The following is a 22,672-nucleotide window of genomic DNA, read 5'->3' as shown; positions in this document are numbered from 1 at the left end:
AGGCAGTAGTCTGCTTTAGAAGCCGAAAAAAAGCGTTTTTTTAGCAATTTTTTTTTGACAGGGAAGGAAATGATTGCGGTAAACGGAATTTTAAGACGATAGTGTACTATATTTAAGGTTTAAAAAACAATATTTATTTTTAAAAAATATTGAAATTTTTTAAAGTTGTAAGTATTTTTCTGGAGCGCCTGGAGTCTGCACTTGTAAATCGGTGCCGGTGATGGAGGTCGTGCGATGCATCTGAAACAGTCGAACCAAATTTTTTTTTAATTTTTATAAGTTTCTTTTCTTTATGAACTAAAAAAATACCGAAGAAGTTATAAAATTCCAAATTTTTTCGAAGTTTGAAAAAAAAATTCACTTTTTTAAGAAAAAAAATTGACTTTAAGTTGCAAAACAAGTAGTTTAAATAATACTTTTGTCCAACTTTTTTAGTTCAAATAGAAGATAATTTAATACTGAAGCTAGATCACTTTGGTTTTTTTCGATCGGACATATATTCTTTGTGCTATCGCCGGCACCGTTTTCTAACACTTGTGAAAATGAAAACTCGAGAAAACGCGCTTTAAAGTCTGCCTGAGCATTCGCACCTGCTCGACGCTCGGCCACCAAAACTGCTCTAGCTTCGAAAATATGTCGAATTGGCCTCTGGAATTTTAAAGACATATTCTTGGATAGTTTTGGAAGAGATTTAAAACAAAACAAAAAAATCGATTTTTTGAAGCCTGTAAAGCAGACTACTGCCTTAATTCGTTTCAAACTTTCGAATGATCTTGGGCCGGGAATATCAACTAAGAGTAAACGTAAATAGGAACATTCCACTTTACTTGGATGCACAGTGTAAAGTCGTCCGATGGCATCACCCAAATGAACACCTGGATATCCATCTACAGGTATTCCTCGTTGCCTTCGTACCCAGGACCTTGATGATGCATTCCAAGTATAATATTTAGGAACATTTGAATAAAGCAATGTTCTTGCAAATGAATCTGTTTCACATAAGTTGAAAAATGCAGTTAGTGTTGTTGCTGGTGGTCGTTCAGCCATTTGTTGAGCAGTATTTTCAGTGAAGTAAACACTTTGTTCATTTTCTAAATGGACTGACAAATGAATAACAGCTGGATGGCGATCATGAATCGGAAATGATAATATTCTCCAAACTGCTTCGTTGCTACTAATGTATCTTCCCATTTGGTAATTAGTAATTTCATCATAAACACTCTTGCAGTAATGTCATGCCTATCAGTAGCTGATTGCCCAGTATATATATTTATTCCTTTTACTCCATAGTGAAGCATAGGGCTACAACAAAACTCTTAAATCTGTCCCTGTCCAATGACATTCTTTTAATTTCATTCCAGTTCATTTCACTTAATGTTATCTCCTTCTCTAGCTGTCTTCTCCAAGTATGCGCTGGGCGTCCCTTCTGAGTGATCCCTGTGGGTTCCATTCAATGGCTTGCCTCGTGATATCTTGTGCGGGTTTTCTGAGCGTATGGCCGATCCAGTTCCACTTTCTTTTCAGAATATTTGTTTTGATGAGCGTATGGTTCGTCAGCTCCCACAGTCTGTCGTTGGATATAGTTTCTGGCCACCTTATCTTTGGTATACGCCTAAGGCAACGATTTGTAAAAGATTGCATGCGTTGTATTAGCCGTGGCGCAGCATTCCATGTTTCACATCCGTATAGTAAAACGGATATGACGTTGGAATTAAATATTTTTAGTTTGGCGCCACGCGACAAGAATGAGGAGCTCCAGATGTTTTTCAATTGACCGAATGCTTGCAGCGACTTATTTATTCTGTTTTCGATGTCTTCCGCCCAGTATATAAATGATTCTTAATATCATCCCATTTCGGATTGCATGTGAAAGTTATGAATAAGTCGGGTCGACCATAATTTCTGACATAACACATTGCATCTTGGGCGTATTCATGTCTGGGCGTATTTCGATGTCTTCCGCCCAGTATATAAATGATTCTTAATATCATCCCATTTCGGATTGCATGTGAAAGTTATGAATAAGTCGGGTCGACCATAATTTCTGACATAACACATTGCATCTTGGGCGTATTCATGCATATGCCTTGGACTGCCTGTATACGATGAAGGTAATATTACCATTTGACCAATGTTATTATAGTTGGTATCGTTATTATAATGTTATTAAGGTTGGTATCGTTGTTAATTGCATCTCGTAAATGTATGTATTCGTCACAGCGTAATTTTCTTTGGTTGAATCTAATGTAATTCAATCGTTCTGTTTCTATTTTCGCATACATGTCAACAATAAACTGATGAAATAATTTACGACATTTTAAAATGTGATTCTCTTGATTTTCTCTTATCATGATTCTGTATGCATAATAATTCATTGCGCTTACAGTTTTATTTGTTTCTTGACCATTTGCTGGATTTATTTGTTTTATATCAATCGAACAACCATCTTCACCACGACAGAACATAAGAGGATATTGTAATGCATCATATTTTCGATGCGTTTCATTAACACGTTGCAGTGCATCATTTCTTCTTTGCAAAACAATATCTCTTGGTTGAAATTCATCTCCAGATATTACAATTGCAACCTCGTTGCTTGAAGTTGGTTGATTGTATCTTCCACGATGTTCGCCGGCAGGCGTTTTATTTGCATCAATTTTAATTTTATGATTATCAGATGACAATCTTTCGATTGTTGTTTTAAAACTTTGTACCAAAACATTGTGTGTGTGTAATAAATCTTGTAACTCTCTCATAATGACTCTGTTTATATTTCTGGAAAATGCACACCGTGCTTCAAGTTCATCATCGTTGTCATTACTGAAATAAATTTGCAAAAATTTTGACTCTTGATCGGGTAGTGGTAGTAATGAACGTATTAAGTGATATGCTTGCCCTTGAATCTGAAAAAAGCCATAATTTGTGTCCATAAAATCTAATGATTCATTAGATGTGTCAGCGAATGTTGTTGAACGTTGAAGTTTATGTATTACCTTGAACGTTGGCATGAAGTTATCGGTTATAATTTTTCCAGCACCAAAAGATGTCATTTGAAAACATGAATTATATGTAGCTAATGGTTCGGGCGGATATTGTATGTCTGGTAAACGAACTTTTCCTGCAGCGCAACACATGCCTGGTGTTTCAGTTTTGAATTTCAATGCTTGACAAAATCCGCAAATTTTATCCATACCTCCAATGACAACGTATTTGTGAGATGAATAATCAAGTTGTGGATTATATTGAAATCAAATTTACAGAATTGATATTTATTGGCCGATTTTGAGAACGTGACCTAGTACGATCTCTTTGTTGACTTAATCTATCAGCATGATTTTCCTCACTTTCATTTTGTCTGTGATTTTGCACATTTCTATTGTGACGTGTATTACGTCCGATGTTAGCATGTCTTCTACCTCTTGGCATTTCTTTTACCGAATCAAAGTGTTCTTCTTTATGTCACTCTGAGCTCTTGATTGCTACTTTTCTTGTTTTTAAACTGGAATTCAAATTAACATACTGTTAGTGCCATCTTTTAAAAATATAATTGAGCTGTGAGCACGCATTGAAATGAAAATTACACAGAACAGAAATGGGAAATGATCAGCAAAAATAATATATATTTTTGAAATTTTTCTTGAAATTATTTACGGAAAGTGTGAAAACAATCTCTTTTCTTAAATATCTTAAGTAAAAACTTCTAAAATATTAATTATTTTTGCCGATTTCTGTTGTGTGTATTTTTCACACCATTTATTCACTGTTTCACTTGTTATCAATCATTTGCAAAATTAATATATATTTTGTAAATTTTTCGTGAAAATATCGTTGGAAAATGTGAAAACAATCTCTTCTCTTAAATATTTCTAACGCACTTTTTTTATCTCTGTGGTTGATGCCTGGAAACTGCTTTACTTGAACACTTTACCAAATAAAACACTTTCTTGTTAGTTTTAACACTTACTTTCACTATGCACTATTACTGATAACCTTTGGTAATCTTCTAAGAAAACGGCCTTGCTTAAGTACTTTTTTAGCGACGACCTGTTCAGGTTCGTTGAGCTAATGGTTTTGCTTCGGTTATCCCGAAGTGTGGGTGTAAAGAAGAAGTATTTAAGCAAAGTGTTAAGTTAGTCACAGCAGCATTGTGTTACGATTAATTATTGCAGGCGGTCAACTACAGCTGTGCCTTCTAATTTGTATGTTTCTATTCTATGCGAATGCAGGCGTGCAGCCACTGCTGTATGAATATATATTAGTAAAAATACAAATGATTTTTACTGTTAGTTTTGCAGCTATTGTACAATATCATGTGCTGAAGGTTTACAAATAAATGTTTTGCATCATTTTACTACGTCTGCCTGCTTTCCTTAGAACCCATCAGTGTGAGTTGAAATAACGGGAGTTTTGTTTGCGGCAATTCATTAGGAATGTAACGTTGTGACCCAAAACCAATATATTGTCACAGGAAATATTTTGCGCAAAGCTTAAGTTTTTTGCGTGGTACGCATGGTGTACGAATAAATTGTGTGACCACTGTACATATATAATTTTTGTTAGCAATAGTCCGTTATTCCATTCTTTTTTCGAAGGAAACGCCGTGATAAAAGATTAATTTCAGTTATTGTTCTTGGTCTTACAGAGATCCGTTGTAGAAGGGGAAACACCCCATCTTAGACCGATTAACCTTTTGCAAGAGTAGAGTCCTTGTGGCGGCCGCCATTCGGAATTCACAGAGAGAACGTAGGTTCGAATCTCGGGGAATTATCAAACTTAAAAGAAAAAGAAAAACATTTTTCTAATAGCGGTCGCGCCTCGGCAGGCAATGACAAACCTCCGAGTGTATTTCTTCCATGAAAAAGCTCCTCATAAAAATATCTGCAGTTCGGAGTCGGCTTGAAACTGTAGGTCCCTCCACTTGTGGAACAACATCAAGACGCACACCACAAATGGGAGGAGGAGCTCGGCCAAACACCCAAAAAAGGGTGTACGCGCCAATTATATATACTTATATAGTATATAAGAGTAGAGTCCTATTGTAGCTCGTCTTACTCTATCTTCAATATTAGACTTACATCCGAGTTTTCTGCCTAACATAAGTCCTAAATAGCGTGCTTCATCTCCAACGAAATTGCGGTACCGGAGTATAGGAGTAATTGAAACTCTGTGTTCATAGTGAGTAAGATAAGTTGAGTTTATTAGCGTTGATGCTTAGACCTTTGGCTTGGACCAGTTTTCAACCATGTTTAGTAAGTCTTGCATAATTTCGCAAAGTAGGTATGTTCGGAAATTTTCCTTTTACTAGAATAGCAACATACGCCGCATACTATAGGCTGCGATGTGCTGTCCTCTTTCCACTAGACTCTTTAGCAAGAAGTTTATTGCCAGCACCCAGAGGAGAGCACACCGACTTGAGGTGTTCCTGTACTGCCTTTTTTGCTGATCTTCGAAGGTTGCGGTCACAAATATACTCATGAGCATGTTTTTTATGAACTCAACCAGCACCTCAAAGATCCCCATATCGGCCAGTGCCTTTATTTTTGTGTCTGGTAGGATGTTATTGAACGCGCCTTCGATATCAAGGATAGCTGCCTTATTAGAGATTAACTTTCCAATTTCTGCATCAAGGGAGTTAAGTGCTGTTTCGTTTATTTGATTTTTCGTTACCTTCTACCCGGGACATAGAGGTTGTTTTAGCAGAATCCAGTGCCTGGATTGCTGCTTAGCTGTCTGAAAGAATAGTGATATTGCCATTAAAAGAGAAATCTGCGGTTAGTAGCCTACAAGCTTCCCAAGCACAGATTTCAAAAAATTTTAGAAATGTGAGAATATATACAGGATGGGCCATATAGCGTTTGCTTTTTGAACCACCTATTTTTTTGAGAATGGTAACACAAATGACATTTTTTAAATGTGTTCATAATTTACTTGACATTTACGAAATGGGACGCTATACGCTTCAGCAAAATTGGGAAATATTGAAAACCTTTTTCCAAAGTGGTGAGTCTTCTTCTTCTTTTCTGATTTTCACATCGGTGGCTACGTCAATAAGCAAAATGGTCGGACTTGGGCCTCAGAAAATCCACACGTTACTCTAGAGAAGCAAATGCATCCACAACGAGTCACTGTTTGGTGCGGTTTTTGGTCTGGCGGCATCATCGGGCCATTTTTTTTTTTCGAAAATGAGCGAGGAACCGCGGTTACAGTAAATGGCGAGCGTTACCGTGACATGCTCAACGAGTTGTTTCCAAAAATGGAAGAGGATGACATGGACGACATTTGGTTTCAACAGGACGGTGCAACTTGTCACACTGCCAAAGTTACACTCGAACTTTTTGCTACCGTTTTTGAAAACCGAATAATCAGCCGAAATTCCGATATCAATTGGCCGCCTCGGAGCTGTGATTTAAGCCCGTTGGACTATTTTTTGTAGGGAGCCGTTAAGGACAAATGCTATGCGAACCGAGGTTGCCATTCATGAAATTGGAGCCCAAACAATCGAAAATGTGCTAAAAATTGGGTTGATCGAATGGCATGACCATACGTTTTTTCTTTCCAGCGACCCGCTTCATTTAACCTAAATGCACTATAGCTGCCGTCTTCTTAATATGTAGGTCTATTGGAATAACGTGTGTCAGTGCGTTGAGAGCCTCCCTAGAACATGATCTGATTGCATCGACTGTTATTGCACAGGCTGATTTTAGTGTTCTGCCTAGTATTTTAGTATTGTAATTTCTCCCTAGAGCTTTCCACCAGACTTCCGAACCATACCTATGATAAAAGTGGTACAGTCTTGTACAACCATAATATATGCTTAGGCTGAAGACTCCACTGTCTTCCAAGCATACGTTTACGGGCATATAAAGCACTTTCTGATTTCCTTACCCGTTCTTCGACGTTTAATTTCCAGCTAATTTTGGAGTCCAAATTACCCCTAAGTACTTTGCACTGGGTGAAAGTGAGAGGGTTTGTCCGTTAATATTTGGTAAGGTAAAGATTGCTACCTTATATCTGGTGGCCCAAGAGTTACCTCGCCTAATGCCCTTTGAAAGATCCCACTGATCGCATTAGGATACAGTCCTGATGCTCTGTGGAATACCCCTATGGACCCTCTTAGTTATGTTGATATTACCCATAAAAGCTTTGATGATCCTGGTTTATAGAATAGAGACGACCCAATTACTAATGCAATTATCCACCTCTTTCGTTAGCTCAGCTTCAACCAATTTCTATTGGGGCTTAGGAATTGTATCTTCGGGCTTGTTTTCATTCAGAATGCTCTTCAGTCAAGGTTTTATGCATCCTCCTTGGTAGCTTTGCATCGTTTCTACGATCCTGGTAGCCCGCTTTCGCTGGATCTACCACCCTCAGAAGTGGTCCTTTTTCGGTACAGGAGCTAGCAATAGCTATGCTTCCGGCCGGGACCGTTTCTTCGGGTTGAATCACAGTTGACTGCAGGGCAAGTGCACATTTGCTTGTTCTGGAAGTTCTTGGAAGTTCTTAACAGAGCTGATTACAGTGAATTATATACAAGTACATTGGCTCTGCTCAGTTTTTGGTTTCTGTATGAAATCAAATTGACGAATGCCGACGGCATTTTGCAAGGCATTTGCTTGTGCATTTTTATGTTCCCTTGATAAACGAAAATTTATTCAATCTATATTTTCAAACAAGTACAACCAAATAAAGATTTAAAATCCAACATTTAAAATCAAAGTAACTTTAATGTTTGTTGCTTTAATTTTAAAAGAAGAATTTAAACAAAATACATTATAAAACGACCTCACATTTTGTTGTGTGCGTTTTAGTAAATTTGATGAAAATTTTTACTAATTTTTCGAGTCGAAATTAATTTTAGACAAGAATTCAAAGAGCATATTGGTATATTGATGAATATATGTATATGTACATATATCAATATATGTATATATACATATATTTTGTTAGTTATATTTGTGCAAAAGTTCAATTGCATCTTCAATTCTTATAGTGTTACAAATGTATCTGCACACCCACTGCAGCAACAATGACCTATCTCACGACGCATTGCCTTATCATATTTATGTGCATTTGAATATGCATTTTTTGTTCCTTTGCCAAACGAAATTTTTTTCAATTTACATATGTATATTACAGGGAATAATTCATATATGTGTGCATTTTATAGATAGTACAAAACTTTGAAATTTAAAATAAATAAAAGAGAACTTCAAAGAAACGTATTTTCATACATACATATATGGGACAACTAAGTTCTATTGCATCTTTAATAAATATAGTTAGTGTTGCACGCATATGTATGCGCTGAAGCAACATGACCTACCTCACGAGCATCGTCTTATCATATTTCACGCAATAATTAGGGAGTAAATATTCGAATGATCGAATTCCTGCAAATGCTAAAAGAACTTCTTCTGCATATGCATCGACATGTGCATGTGCGTATATGCACACTTGATGCCCGAACTATATATATATGTACGTTCAATTATCAAATCAAAAAATTCTGTATACAAAACGCTTCATTACCAGGCACACAGGAAGATGGCATATGCAAATATAAATATGTGAATTGAATTCAAGCAAATCAATGCTTATTAATATACACATATGCATGTACATACAACCACACACACAGGGCACTCACTTTATTCCTCAAAATGCGTATGTCGTTCAAAGCTAAAATTCTCTGCCTAGCGACTACAAGAACAAAATGCAGTCATAGACGCAGGCGTAGCGGCCATCACTCTAGTTGCCATTCGCGGCGGCGCCGAACAGTTTCAACTATTGTACTGTGCAACAAAAACTCATCATCAAAAAATTCATTGATAAATTCGAGCTCATAGTTCTAAGAGCAAGTACTTTCATTCATAAAACGAGCCGCCCATATGCCAATTTTCTCGACAATTCGAAAATAGTCAATATTGGAATATTTCGCGTAGAATTATTTGCCAATATTTGATAAATCTTGAATTTTTGTCAAGTCGAGTGCCCGCGGCTTCGTACATATGTATGCATCAATATATGTACGTAAATATGTGTATATGTACAATGCTGTGCCTATGAATATGCGCTGCGCCATGAGTGCGCGCTGGATTTCTTGCGAAGTTTTACCGTTTTATCTTGAGCTGTGGCTAGTGAGCATACATACACACAGCATATACATATGCGCAAATGTATATAAATTCAAAAATTTACATTTGCATATGCCATCTTGCTGTGCGCCTAGTAATGAAGCGTTTTCTATAGAGGATTTTGATTCAGTTGGAAGGGATTCAACAAAGTTTTACAGACACCAGACAGACAGACATTACATATTTATATAATTTTGGATGATTTGGAAAAATTCAAATATATAGGTCATATTAAAAAGCTACCTAACATTCTTTGCTTCTAATCACCAACAAATTCTTATGGACTGCTGCTAAATTTACATAATTCAGCCCCTCACTGTTAATTTTTGTTGAAAAATGTGTCTATGGTGAAATTGTCTTCGCGAGACGAGTACCCCTCGAAATTCCATACGTTCCTGTCATTGAGACTTCTCTATACATTAACGTTCTCTGACTTATCGTTATGTAAACAATGAAGTGAGGAGTCTTGTTATTTTATTTTGATTTTATAACTTAAGAACGCAATGAAAGAATAAATATAGTTAATAAAATATGTTTTCAACTAAAAATATACATTGAGTTTTTAAGCAATGTACGCTTTTAATAATACCGTTCTCTTACTAAGATTTGTCTTTGTTTTTGCGTACTTTTAATTATTTGTTATTGTAATTCATCGGTTAGCGAACTCAGTTCCGCATTTTATTTAAAAGTGGTGATAATATGAAAGCATGGAAACCAATGGACAAGAAATAAAGTATCAAAAAGAACAAAAATTATAAATAAAATTGTGGAAAGATGGAAATAGTTTCCGAAATATTGACAATGCAACGTTTTCTTCTGTTCAACGCGTAGTAAACAATTATAAGCAAACCGCGATTTTACCATCTAAACCCAGATCTGGGATTCCAAGAACACTATCGTTCTGAAAAGAGCGCAGCATAATAAAAATTTGCATTACATCACCAAACATTGTTGATAACCTACACAAAGGTTTAAAAAAAAGTATGTGTGTGGAAACTGCTACAAAAGTTTTACACAAAGCTGAATTCAATGGTAGTGTCGATCCAACAAAACCGTTTATTTCACTTGTGGAGCGGACAAGAGCGCATTGGATTTGTTAACAATATAATGGGTTTCCCAAGAGATTTATTCCCGTAAAAGATCAATGGTTTCATTGTGTGTGTGGCACGTAACGCCGTCTTGTTAAAAATAAACGTTGTCTAGATCAATACCATTCAATTCCGGCCATAAAAAATCGTTGATCATTGCTTGTTGAAGAAGCCACCAAGATGGAAATGGGCCTCATCACTCAAGATGATGTTTCGCATTTCAACGACCAATCAGCAAAGACACGACGTTGTTGATAGCCGGCCGGCTTGAGTTCTTGTGTTAACTGGACTTTATAAGCCTTAATACCCAAATCTTTATGCAAAATACGGTGTAATGACGTTTCTGGAATGCCTAATTCCAAAGAACGACGAGGAATGGACAAACCTGGGTTTTCTTCAACACTTTCGGCTATAATAGCAATATTTTCGGCTGTTCTTGAGCGACGTTCACGGGTTTTATTCTTCACATCACTAACTTGTCCCAACAGCTCGACTTTTTTCACCAATTTCTGTATTGCGGTCCGACAAGGTGCTTCACGATGACCCAAAAATGTTCGAGTTTTACGAACCGTCTCTGCAAAATTTTCACCATTTTTATAGTGAATTTTATAATTTCAATGCGTTGTTTAAGCGTGTATCGTTCCATTTTTATTAATGGCATAGTTTATACTTGTGAAGTATCAAAAAATGACAGCTTCAAAAGTGACATCAACCGAAATAGCGGGCTATTCAAAATAACACCTGTTATTGGAAAACCCTTAACATAAGCTTCCAGAGTTTTGAAAACAAGTCATCATTTGAGGCGAAAGTAAATTTTGTATTTTGTGATAAGATGTCGTCAAATTGTTAGGCGCAAATCAGGGACAGCTTGTGAGGAACAAAGTCGTATTAGTACAGTTAAACTCAGTGATGGTAGAGTTATAGTACGGGGTTGCATGGCGGCTAGAGGTGTGGGTCAGTTAGAATTCATTGAATCAGCAATGGATAAATAGAGGTTTTTGCACATTTTAGGAAGTAATTTAAAACGGAGTACCGAATCTTGGCTTATCAAGAACGTTTTGGTTCCAACAAGATCATAACCCAAATCGTAAAGCTTTGGCTCTTGCAAAACTCCCCAAAACAGCCCATCAATCGATCGATCTGAACCTTATTGAACATCTGTGGGATCTATTACAAAAAATGAATTCGACAGCATACTCGTACATTAACCAGTGAGGTGGGTTTGCAAAGTGCCATGCGGGCAGAATGAGCGAAAATTACAACTCAGGAAACAGGAAAGTTAGTAGTGTGTTCGAGCCGCTAAATAATTACTGCAACATTGCAACCGCATACTTTACTGATGCTCTGTAGCTGATACTCAGCTAATACTGGGCAGCAATACTGCAATGTTTATTTTTCGTCGAACGTTTAACTTATTTGATAGCAGATGAGATAATGGAAAGGAGTCGTGAGAATTTTTTAATAAACATGGACAAAAACAGGAGGAGAAGACATATGATAAAAGGCTTATTGTTTAACAATGGTCCAAACAAAGAAAAGTAAGGAAAATGAAATACTTTTTTGAAACTATTGCACTATACCCTGAAGATATCTTTTTTACACATTTCTTGTAAATAATCAATTTGGATTATATAAATATATGCATTTGGTGTAATCGAAGTTATTTTATTTAGAAGTTACGTGAGGATCTAAGCTCTTTCTGGTGCACAGCTGACACCAAGTATTCATTGGAGCAATCGTTGTATTGTACGATTGATCCTATTCGTTATAGAGAAATCTTCGATCGCTTTAATGCTGGGAAAGGAACAGCTCATAAACTATTTTTCAAAACCATCAAGACAATATGCAGCCTCAAAACCGAAATTGCTTGGCCGAGCATTATTCAGCAGCAGAACTTAATGGAAAGTTTTCAAACAATTAAGACGAACTGTTTTCCATTCTTTATTGAATGCATGGACGGGATTCACTATCAGATTAACACTCCAAAGAATGACGCTATAAGCTATTATGGCCGTAAGGGAAAGCATTCAATAATCATGCAGGTTGGTGGCATATTCCATGGATGTCAGAAATGCATATGTATACACTAATACAAAATTTTTTCTATTGTGATATTTTTAGGCTATATGCACAAGTAAGCTTCGTTTCTTAGACGTATTTATCGGGTTTCCTGGAAGCTGCCACGACGCTAACGTTTGGAGCAATAGTCCAATTTACAAAGACATTACAACTGGTCAGGTTGAATTTGTAAGTGGTGCTATAATTTTAGCTGATTCCGCTTATCCACTGTCTAAATATTTAATGGTACCATATAGAGATAACGGGCACCTCACTACTGCTAACAAAAAGTTTAATTATCACCTTAGTTCTACCCGAGTTTTAATAGAGCAAGCATTTGGCATTTTAAACCATAAATTCAAAATACTTAATCATATTGATATAAGGCGTTTTTCAATAGGTGCGCTTCAACTTTTTTCCGATAGGGAGGCCGAACGACGCAATATGTTTTATTTTTCGCTTGTCATTTGAAAACTTCATTAGTATACATTTCATCATGGAACGCTACACACTTGAGCAACGATTGCAAATCTTGCAAATTTTTTATGAAAATAATCGTTCTGTTGCTGCTACTTTAATTCAGATTCATCATCTTCAGTGATGAAGCTCACTTTTGGCTCAATGGCTTTGTCAACAAGCAAAATATGCGTTACTGGAAATCGATACCGCGACATAATAAACGATTATTTTTGGCCGCAATTGAATGGTATGGACTTAGATGACATGTGGTTTCAACAGGACGGGGCCATAAGCCACACAGCACACGCTACATTGATTTGTTGAAGAGTAAGTTCGATGAGCGCATTATTTCCAGAAATGGCCCGGTCGAATGGCCGCCGCGCTCGTGTGATTTGACGCCTCTAGACTATTTTCTTTGGGGTTATGTGAAGTCATTGGTCTACAGCAGTGGTCGCCAACCTTTTCAATGTGTTGAGCTACTTTCAAGATTTTGAAATAAACAGCGAGCTACTTGCACAAGCCAACATAAATTAAATAATACACAGTTATATTCGACATACAATACATGTATTTATTTTACTAATATACGTTCTATATATAATAAACTTATGACTTATAATGCTTATACTTATGCATAACTACATCCATGTTCACACCTATCAATCGTAACAAAATTTTTTGCAGTCATAATGGCAAATCACAAGCGACTTAAAAAAACAACAAAACAGTAATAGTACATTATTATATAAATAAAATATGGGCAGATAAAAAGAGCATATTTAATGAGAAGGTTGACATTCTGACTCATCGATAATTTTTTTTAATATTTGCAGTATAATTTGATACAGTCATTCGAATACAGTTATCCAAATGTATATCTGTAAGCCGATTGCGGTATTTATTTTTAATAAATTTCATATTGGAAAAAGAAGATTCACACAAATAAGTTGAACTGAATAACACTTTCACTTTCAACGCAACACGACATAAAACTGAATACTTATCTTTACTTACTAAAGTCCACACATATTTTGTATTTAAACCTAGTGATTTTAAAGTCAAGTCACTTTGAAAAGCAATCAGTTCCATTTCTGTCACAGCAATGTCTTCGCCAAAGTTGTTCATAACACAAGTTGCAAACTGAAGGGTGAAACAACAAATTGCGTCACTAAAGCAATTTTGCTGAAATCCTTGAAACGATTTTTGAAGTTTTCCTTCAAGTTAGAAACTATTTCCATATGATATTTACTGTCATAGGGCTCTAATAGATTTTTAGATATCTTTTCGGAAAGAATAGGAAAATGCTTAGTATCGCGGTTTTTTAGGTTTTGTTCCCAAAAAAAGAAATCATTTCCGCTAATTCTTTATCCCTGCCTTGAAGCCGCAAGTTAAGCTCATTTAATTTCTCTGTAATGTCCACAAGAAAACCAAAATCTCTGAGCCAAGTCGAATTTTCCAGTTCAGGAATCGGTTCATCGCGTTCTTTGAAAAATTGGAGTATAGCAGGCAGGACATCATTGAAACGTTTGAGCACTCGTCCTCTGCTTAACCATCGCACTTCAGAGTGAAGAAGTAGCTCTCCGTATTGAGAGTCAATTTCATCAGCCAAGGTTTTAAATAATCTTCTTTGTAACGCTTGAGCTCTAATCTTGTTCACAATTTTCACCACCAGTTTCATAACGTTGTTCAAGTTTAGAAAATTTCCACATAATGCTTGCTGATGTATAATACAGTGGTAACTAAGAAATTGTGGAAAACTTTCATCCTTATGACATAGCACCACGAGCCCCTTATCACAACCCACCATAGCTGGAGCACCGTCAGTTGTCAGGCCTACCATTTTTGATATTGGAATTTTCTCAGAAGAGATGAGATTTTTTAAATGAGAAAACAGCTCTAGCCCAGTAGTATGTCCTTTGAGTGGAATAAACTTCAAAAGATCTTCTTTAATTGTAAAATCACTAAAAGCCATCCTGACAAATATGGCCATCTGTGAGGTGTCAACTACATCTGTTGATTCATCCAGTTGCAGTGAAAAATAAATACAGTTATCTAAGTCGCTTCTTAACTGTAAAAAAATATCATTGCTCATTACTTCTACTCGCCTCATCACTGTATTAGTAGAAAATTGCATAGATTTTATAGCAGACACTATTTCGTCTTTATTTCTAAAGTTGGCGAATAAAGAATCTGCAGCTTCCAAAAATGCTTGTTTTATGATTTCCCCGTCTTCATAAGGTTTTTTTTTTTGTGCAATTATCTGGGAAACACGACAAGATGCTTCAGTTGCAGCCCTATTTTTGTCGATTGTTTTCAAAAATATTGACTGTTATCCAATTAACTGGATTTTTAAATGTTTCAGTTTTTCTTTTCTGGTGGCAGAATTTAACGGGAATGCCTTCTCAAAATTCGAATGTACAGTTTTATGATGCCTCTCAATATTTCCTTTTTTAGGAACTGACACAGATGTATTACATAACAAACAAACACTTTTGCCTTTAACTTCTGTGAAGAACTATTGTTCTTCCCTTTCCGAATGGAAAAAGAAGATTGTCTTCGCCTTCTTACTACTGCTTGCCATAATGTTTCGAACTCTAACCCAACCGCTGCACGCAGAACGTTGATAATGCCGTTCAGTATTAATTTGAGCGCAATGTCGACGTGCATTGCGTATATATATTATATATAAAGCCAAAAAATTCTCGAACACGCTAATCGGTTCCAGCCGATCCTAGAACGGAGACGCGACTTCGCGTCGTGTTTGTCGGCGCGAAATCGCTTACCGCAGTGTTGCCGCTGTTTATCTTTTTATTATGAAAATTTCTGAAATTTGCTAATACTGGTATGATTTTCAGACTTTTGGATTTTTTGCAACGTGAGCATAGCGAGCTACCAGAATTGCCTTTGCGAGCTACCGGTAGCTCGCGATCGACGGGTTGGCGACCACTGGTCTACAGTAACAAGCCGGCGACGATTTGTGAGCTCAGAGCCAATATTGAACGCGAAATTGCTGGAATTTCGGCCGATTTATGCAAAAGAGTGGTCGAAAATTGGGTTCAACGATTAGACTTCGTAAAACGTGCACGCGGTGGTCAAGCAAAAGAAATCGAACTTCATACTTAAATGTATATGTTCAAACTCGATAATAAAAGAAAAATTAGTTAAAAAAAGTCAAACCGTTTGTGTTTTATTGAAAAAAAAAAAGTTTAAGCGCTCTTACTGAAAAACGCTTTCTCATATTATATCTAAATAGCGGTGGTCTCACAAGTGGTATTAGCGTGCGCTATATTGCATACTTTTGTAATTAGTAATTGTGAAGATGAAAACAGTAAAAATGTTGTTTAATTCATAACAATTCATTAAAAAAAACTTCATTTCATGTAAATAAAATACTAAATACTAAAACAAAAAACATTACTTCATTCAAAAAATAAGTATTCAATACTTCTTTACTCTATGTTTAAAAAGGACTGAGATCAGTTTTTTTAAATGGTAATATCACATGCTAATTAATTTATATAGAACTTCTCTGAGCTCCATCATTCTGGACACTTTTTCCTTTTTAATTTGTGGTTTTCTTTTTCCAGCGCCTTCACGTCGTTATGCCTCTTTTCCTCAACAGCCTATTTTTTTCCAAAACTCCAGTAACTCGGTTGCTGTTATTTCACGTTTTTTGTTACGAACATTTACATCGTCCTCTTTTTGGAACGGAGGAATGTCTAGATTTTGAGATGGAGGAGAAATGGAATGTCTACTACCATAAACTTCGTCGAATTCATTAAAACATTCCCAAGTTGTGGCATGTCGTCCTGTACACTTGTTTCTCTTTTTAATTCTTTTGTAGGTTGCGACCATATTTAAAAATTTTCTCTGTAATTGATCTCTTGTAGGGGTGAGATCTGGAGCATCAGTTTTCAGTTTATCCAGAACTTTGCCCCAAAGAACATTTTTTTTCCTCCCACTTACAAACTCATCTTCCAGATCCAATCGACACCTGACCAACAACTTGGTTTCAGTAAAGTTTAGTTTTATGCTAAAAAGAAATAATAAACAATATTAGAACATAAAAATAAAATTTTTTGGAAAATTAACTTATTTTTCCTCCTCCATCTCAATTGCGCAGTGAAAATTTTTATGTTGCGTATGATTATCTAGTGCTGAGCAACAGATTGTCAACATTTTGTTCAACGAACGCGTGACTTTGCCAGTGTTGCCGATTTTTTTCCGTAGAACGTGATGCTCTGTCATAAAAAGCAACACTGCCGCAAACACAGCTCGAACACACCCAAACTCCTAAACATCGTGGTTATCCAACAAAATATTAATTTTCTTCTTGTATATTATTTATAAAGCTTTTCCCAAATGTTTTAAAGCTGTACGCCGACTTTACATGTTGCTGCAATTACTTACCATTATGTAAACAATGAAGTCCTGAATTTTATCTTATCTATAAATTTATACTGTGTTTCTAATCAATTTACCCAATAACCTAAGTAGCAAAAAGTTCCGCAAAGAAGTCTGCACTTAGGCTATTGACAACAATACAACTAGTTAGAAGGTCATACGGCCACAGTCGGATATGCAGAGGTTTAAACGCTAAATCGGACTACGTTATTTCTCAAGCTAATTTCCACAGGGAACCAAAGGTAATATTAGAAAGGAGGGTGTCGGACGGGACAGCCTTGAACAACTTTAATATATTCACAGACGGTTCGAAATTATAAGAGGGGGTTATAGTCGCATTATTCTGTTCGGAATGAGCCACCGGACTCTCACCTAAGCTTCGACATTAACAGCCAAGCTTGCCATCAAAGCAATAGCTGCTGTAAGGGGAAACTCACAGTGCGTACGACAATGGCGCAACAGGATGGATGAGCTAGAAACTGAGAAACACCCCACCGTATACTGGGTACCAGGACACAAGGGGTGCAAATCTTCCTGTAGCTACAACCACCTCTCTGCAAACAAGGACAGCATAAAGCTGCAGGCGAATTAAAGATGAGAAAGAACTAGCTCATGCAGGATTGCGAAAATCATGCTAGACAGGCACAATGTCAGTTCTACAAACTATATTTTATCTCTTCCCAGGAAAGAATGTAAACTTGTAGTGGCGATACTGATAGAACACTGTTTCACGCCATCGTACGCGGCCAAACTGAAGCTAGTGCAGAACGATTCATGCACAATACTTAATTTTGCCATAAATTCTGTGACAAATTTTGCAATGCATACGGCGAGAACAAATTCGCAGAAAAAAAATTTTTTTTTGTTCATATGCCTTGTCTACTCATATTTTATACTCAGTTTCGTGGAAAATTTCGCTTGTTAACAGTGGATTAGGGAGCTAAGGAAAATCGCATTGCAGTGATTACATTACATACAGTGGCTCACAGCTTATTTCGTGTGGCTGTATGTTTAACTAAAGAATTGTAAAATTATTTTTATTTGATTTACTTTAAAAAAAATTTAAATGCACAATCAAAGATAAATTATTTCTAATTACAAACATGTATAAATGCATTCAAATTTTTTCTGCTTTAGTAGAATATTTACAACAAAAACAGAATACTAGGTAAATTGACGTCACAGCTTATTTCGTGTGTTCACTTTTACCGTTATCGGCGCCAGTAAACCGGTTAGCAATTATAAGAAATTTGTTTTGCATAGTATATTAGATTATATCCTTATTTAGTTTACACATTGAAAGTAGTCGGTTGTCCAGCTTAATTTAAAAATACCGTGATGGGTCGTCGTACGTCGATTGAAAGGCGCGAATTAGTGATTACGCATTACAAAAATGGAAAGTCGAAGAAAAAAATTGCTCAAATTGTTAATTTAAGTACTTCCACAGTACAGTACATTATTCAACGCTTTTCTCGTGAAAAAAGAGTGGTTGACAAAGGCCGCCAAGCTCCAAACAAAATTTTTACAGAAGCTGATGAAAGGTGGATATTAAGAAAAATTAAAAAAGACCCATGAATTAGTGCGTCAGCTTTGACAAAAGAGGTTGAAAAAGTACTTGGTAAGTCATGTAATCCTGAAACAATAAGAATTCTGCGCAAAGCTGATTTCCATGGTCGTACAGCTCGAAACAAACCGTTTGTTAATGAGCGTAACAGAAGATTAAGGGTGGAGTTTGCCGAAAATCATGTTAATAAAGACCAAACATTTTGGAATGACGTTATTTTCGCCGACGAAAGCAAATTAAACCTCTTTGGTTCCGATGGAAAGTTTTTCGTTTGGCGTAAGCCCAACGCGGAGCTGGACCCGAAGAATCTGCGTGGTACAGTAAAACACGGTGGGGGCCATGTAGTGGTTAGGGGCTGCATGTCAACAGCTGGTGTCGGAAACTTGGTTTTTATCGACGAAATTATGGATAAAACAGTTTATTTGAATTTATTAAAAAATAATTTACTACAAAGTGCTGAAAAATTAGGCATTCGGGACAGGTTCAGGTTCTATCAGGACAATGATCTGAAGCATAAGTCGGAATTAGTGCAACGGTGGCTTATATGGAATTGCCCTCATGTGGTAAAAACGCCAGCACAATCACCTGATCTCAATGTAATTGAGAATTTATGGAATATTCTGGATCAAAAAATTGGAAAACATAACATAAGCAACAAACAAGATCTAAAAACAGCATTGCAAGTGGAGTGGGAGAAAATATCTCCTGAATACACTGGAAAACTTGTTAGCTCTATGCAATCCCGGTTAAAAGCTGTATTAAAACAAAAAGGCTACCCCTACAAAATATTAGATTAGTAAAAGTTTAATAAATTTAAAAAAAAAAAACATGTTTTTTCTAGTTTGGTTAAGCACACGAAATAAGGTGTGACGTGGATTTAGTTATAATTTTGATTTTGCTGTAAATATATTACTTAAGAAGAAATAATTTAAGTTTATTTATGTATGTTTGTAACAAGAAATAATTTATCTTTGAATGTACGTTTAAGTTTTTTTTCTAAATAAAGTTTATACAAAAATTTTAAACTTTTTTATTTTGATGATCGGGCACACGAAATAAGCTGTGAGCCACTGTATGTAAGTGTAGTAAAAGTGCAAGTGAGATTTACGAATTGCTGAAAAAACTTAATATTTCTAGAATGTTTGTTTGCCGCATGATCGGACCAGTGCAGCCATAATAATAAAAGCCGTTCAAGCAATAATTCGCAGAAGTCCACTTAGAAAACCGAAAACCATGTCCAGGGAAATTAATCTGCAATATTCCACTCCAGCCAATAAGGCAAAAACCACCCAGCAGTGCCTAGTAAACATATTTCTGGATTCAGAAAATTCACCATCTGGAAGTCCAGATGCGAATCCATTGGACTACAGTTAGTGGTCAGAATTGGAGAACATAACCTGGCGTAGACATCACAGAAATTTGAAAATCTCGAATAATCTTTGGTTCGAGCAACGACGTCAACATCCATGGAAAATATGCGTGCTGCAAAGCTGAATGGCCGAATCGTTTGAAGGCTTGTGTGAAAGTATAATCACAAGTTCGAATCAAATTTAATTTTTTTTAATATTTGCATAAATAAATAAAACTTACTTCACATATCTATAACGGACTTAACTTGTAACAGAACTTATGGCAGGACTAGGTTTGTAACGAAGTCAATGCGAGAAGAACTCTGGACTTAGCAAAACACGAATACACTGGTTAGGTTCTGCATCATGTTCTTGAAAGTGTCATCAAAAAGTTAGCAGCGACTTAAATTATCTAAACTGTGTATTTCTACATTTTCATCTTCATAGTAATGCAAAATGACGTGAATGCTATAGTATTCAAATTTTTAAACCAATTTTTATTCATTTAATTTTATACAAGCTTACGTTTTTGTAATTAATACAATATATATATTCTCATATTATTTAATTTTTTCTCCATGTATTTACAAATTTTCTTAAGCCGGTGTGTAATACTTGACGTGAATGTTGTAGCATCTATATTTCGTAGAATGCTCAGACAGAGCTTAATTTATTATTGCACTTTTTTTTCTGAAAATTTCCGTTACTTTCAACAATGTGCATTATAATTGCGTAGACATTTTGTTTAAAGCGAAACATCAGTTTTATTAATTATTGTGTAACTTTCTTGAATAAAAATGAATTCACAAAAGAAGTGTAAGTATATTACGGATATAATTGGAAATGAAAACAGTAAATTTGATGGAGGCCTTTGTGATAGAATATGCGCAATTCAGCGAAAACTCAAGGGAGTGTACCCCTAATATATAATATTTTTGTTAAACATATTGGGTTATCTTCTGATTCAGGAGATTGTAACAATATAAATATTTCAAATGGGATAGATGAGACAACTACCTTGTGGAATGAAGATACTGCAGAAATACCAGACTTTCATTTTGATTGGTCTCCAATGGGTTTAGCTAGCTGATGATGTGAAAAACTGTAAAACTCCAAAAGAGATGTTCGATAAAATTTGTTCTACGGAAATAATGCATTTAATTGCTAGTTGCACAAATGAATATGGGAAAAATTTTCTGTCAATATCATGTCCACGTAGAAGAAATTTGCCGGATACGGAGTTTCAAAAAAACAAAAAAAAGTTTCAAGGAAATGGAGATATTCTTTGGCCTTGTCTGTTGCAGTCTCAAAAAAAGACACCGAAAATTCGTTCAAACTGGTCTAACAATCAGGGCATCTATGACCGGTGGCAGGTTTGAACAGCTACTGGGTTGTTTACCCAATAATGACCGACTATCTACAATTTCCGAACTTCTGATGGTTGTTAATAGTTTATTTCAAATGGCATACAAACCTGAAAAAAAATTAACCTTTAGATGAATCTATGATACTGCATCGAGGGAGACTAAGTTTTCTGCAATTTGTAATCACAAAGAAACATTATTACGGGATTAAATTTTATGAACTTTATACACATGACGGCTAAGCTCTCAATCCAGATATATGTATATAAAGGCAAAGTAAAGGTGTCTTCTTTATCTGTAGTATATTCTGTGGTTATGAGAATAATGTAACCATATGTTTCGCAGGGTCATTCATTATTTATGGACAACTACTATAATAATATATATAATATCGATTAAAACTCATACCACTGGAAATCTACACTACAAATTGCAAAATGAATGTACATGAATGAACATCTATGGAGAAGACAGGCCAACGTCTATATTAGTAAATTGAAAGACAAGCGGGATGTGGTTTTTATCACAACGAAAAACGATCGCAAAATAATTGACGTGCAGAAGAAAAAGCCAATAGTGACTCTTAATCATAACGCAAATATGTTATCAAATATATATATATATATAATTGGCGCGTACACCCCTTTTGGGTGTTTGGCCGAGCTCCTCCTATTATTTGTGGTGTGCGTCTTGATGTTGTTCCACAAATGGAGGGACCTACAGTTTCAAGCCGACTCCGAACGGCAGATATTTTTATGAGGATCTTTTTCATGGCAGAAATACACTCGGAGGTTTGCCATTGCCTGCCGAGGGGCGACCGCTATTAGAAAAATCTTTTTCTTAATTTTGGTGTTTCACCGAGATTCGAACCGACGTTCTCTCTGTGAATTCCGAATGGTAGTCACGCACGAACCCATTCGGCTACGGCGGCCGAAAAATCTCCTCACCTAAAAAATCTATTCATTGGTACAAGAAGGTTCTATTCCACCTATCAGATATTTCTGTATGGAATTCGTGTTACATTTTTAAGAAGATAAATGATTCAAATATTGGTTTCCTTGATTTTAGAGACAATCGATTAATACGCTTTTAAAAATATCATAGAATTCAAATGGTCGTGACTTTGTGCTGATAATTCCAACTCACAAACGACTGGAAGCACCAAGTGAAGTCAAGTCCTTCCCCACCTGATCTTTCCAACGCAAAGGAGGCCTTCCTCTTCCTCTGCTACCACCAGCTGGTACCGCATCGA

General features: G+C 36.0%; 2 protein-coding genes across 11 annotated transcripts in view; both read left to right on the top strand.

The window, feature by feature from the left end:
* LOC128869167 (host cell factor-like) overlaps positions 1 to 22,672 on the top strand; it is a 136,261-nt gene that overhangs the window by 63,697 nt on the left and 49,892 nt on the right. The gene's annotated exons all lie outside the window — the stretch shown is intronic.
* On the top strand, positions 11,909 to 13,274 carry LOC128869169 (putative nuclease HARBI1). Its single transcript, XM_054111678.1, has 2 exons — positions 11,909 to 12,264; positions 12,344 to 13,274. Exons 1-2 carry the CDS (start codon positions 12,121 to 12,123, stop codon positions 12,749 to 12,751), a joined length of 552 nt encoding a protein of 183 aa, XP_053967653.1. The 5' UTR covers positions 11,909 to 12,120; the 3' UTR covers positions 12,752 to 13,274.

Source organism: Anastrepha ludens, chromosome X (genome assembly GCF_028408465.1).
Source record: "Anastrepha ludens isolate Willacy chromosome X, idAnaLude1.1, whole genome shotgun sequence".
NCBI classification, from domain to species: domain Eukaryota; kingdom Metazoa; phylum Arthropoda; class Insecta; order Diptera; family Tephritidae; genus Anastrepha; species Anastrepha ludens.
The sequence above is the reverse complement of the archived record's forward strand: the minus strand, read 5'-3'. Positions and strand labels throughout refer to the sequence as shown.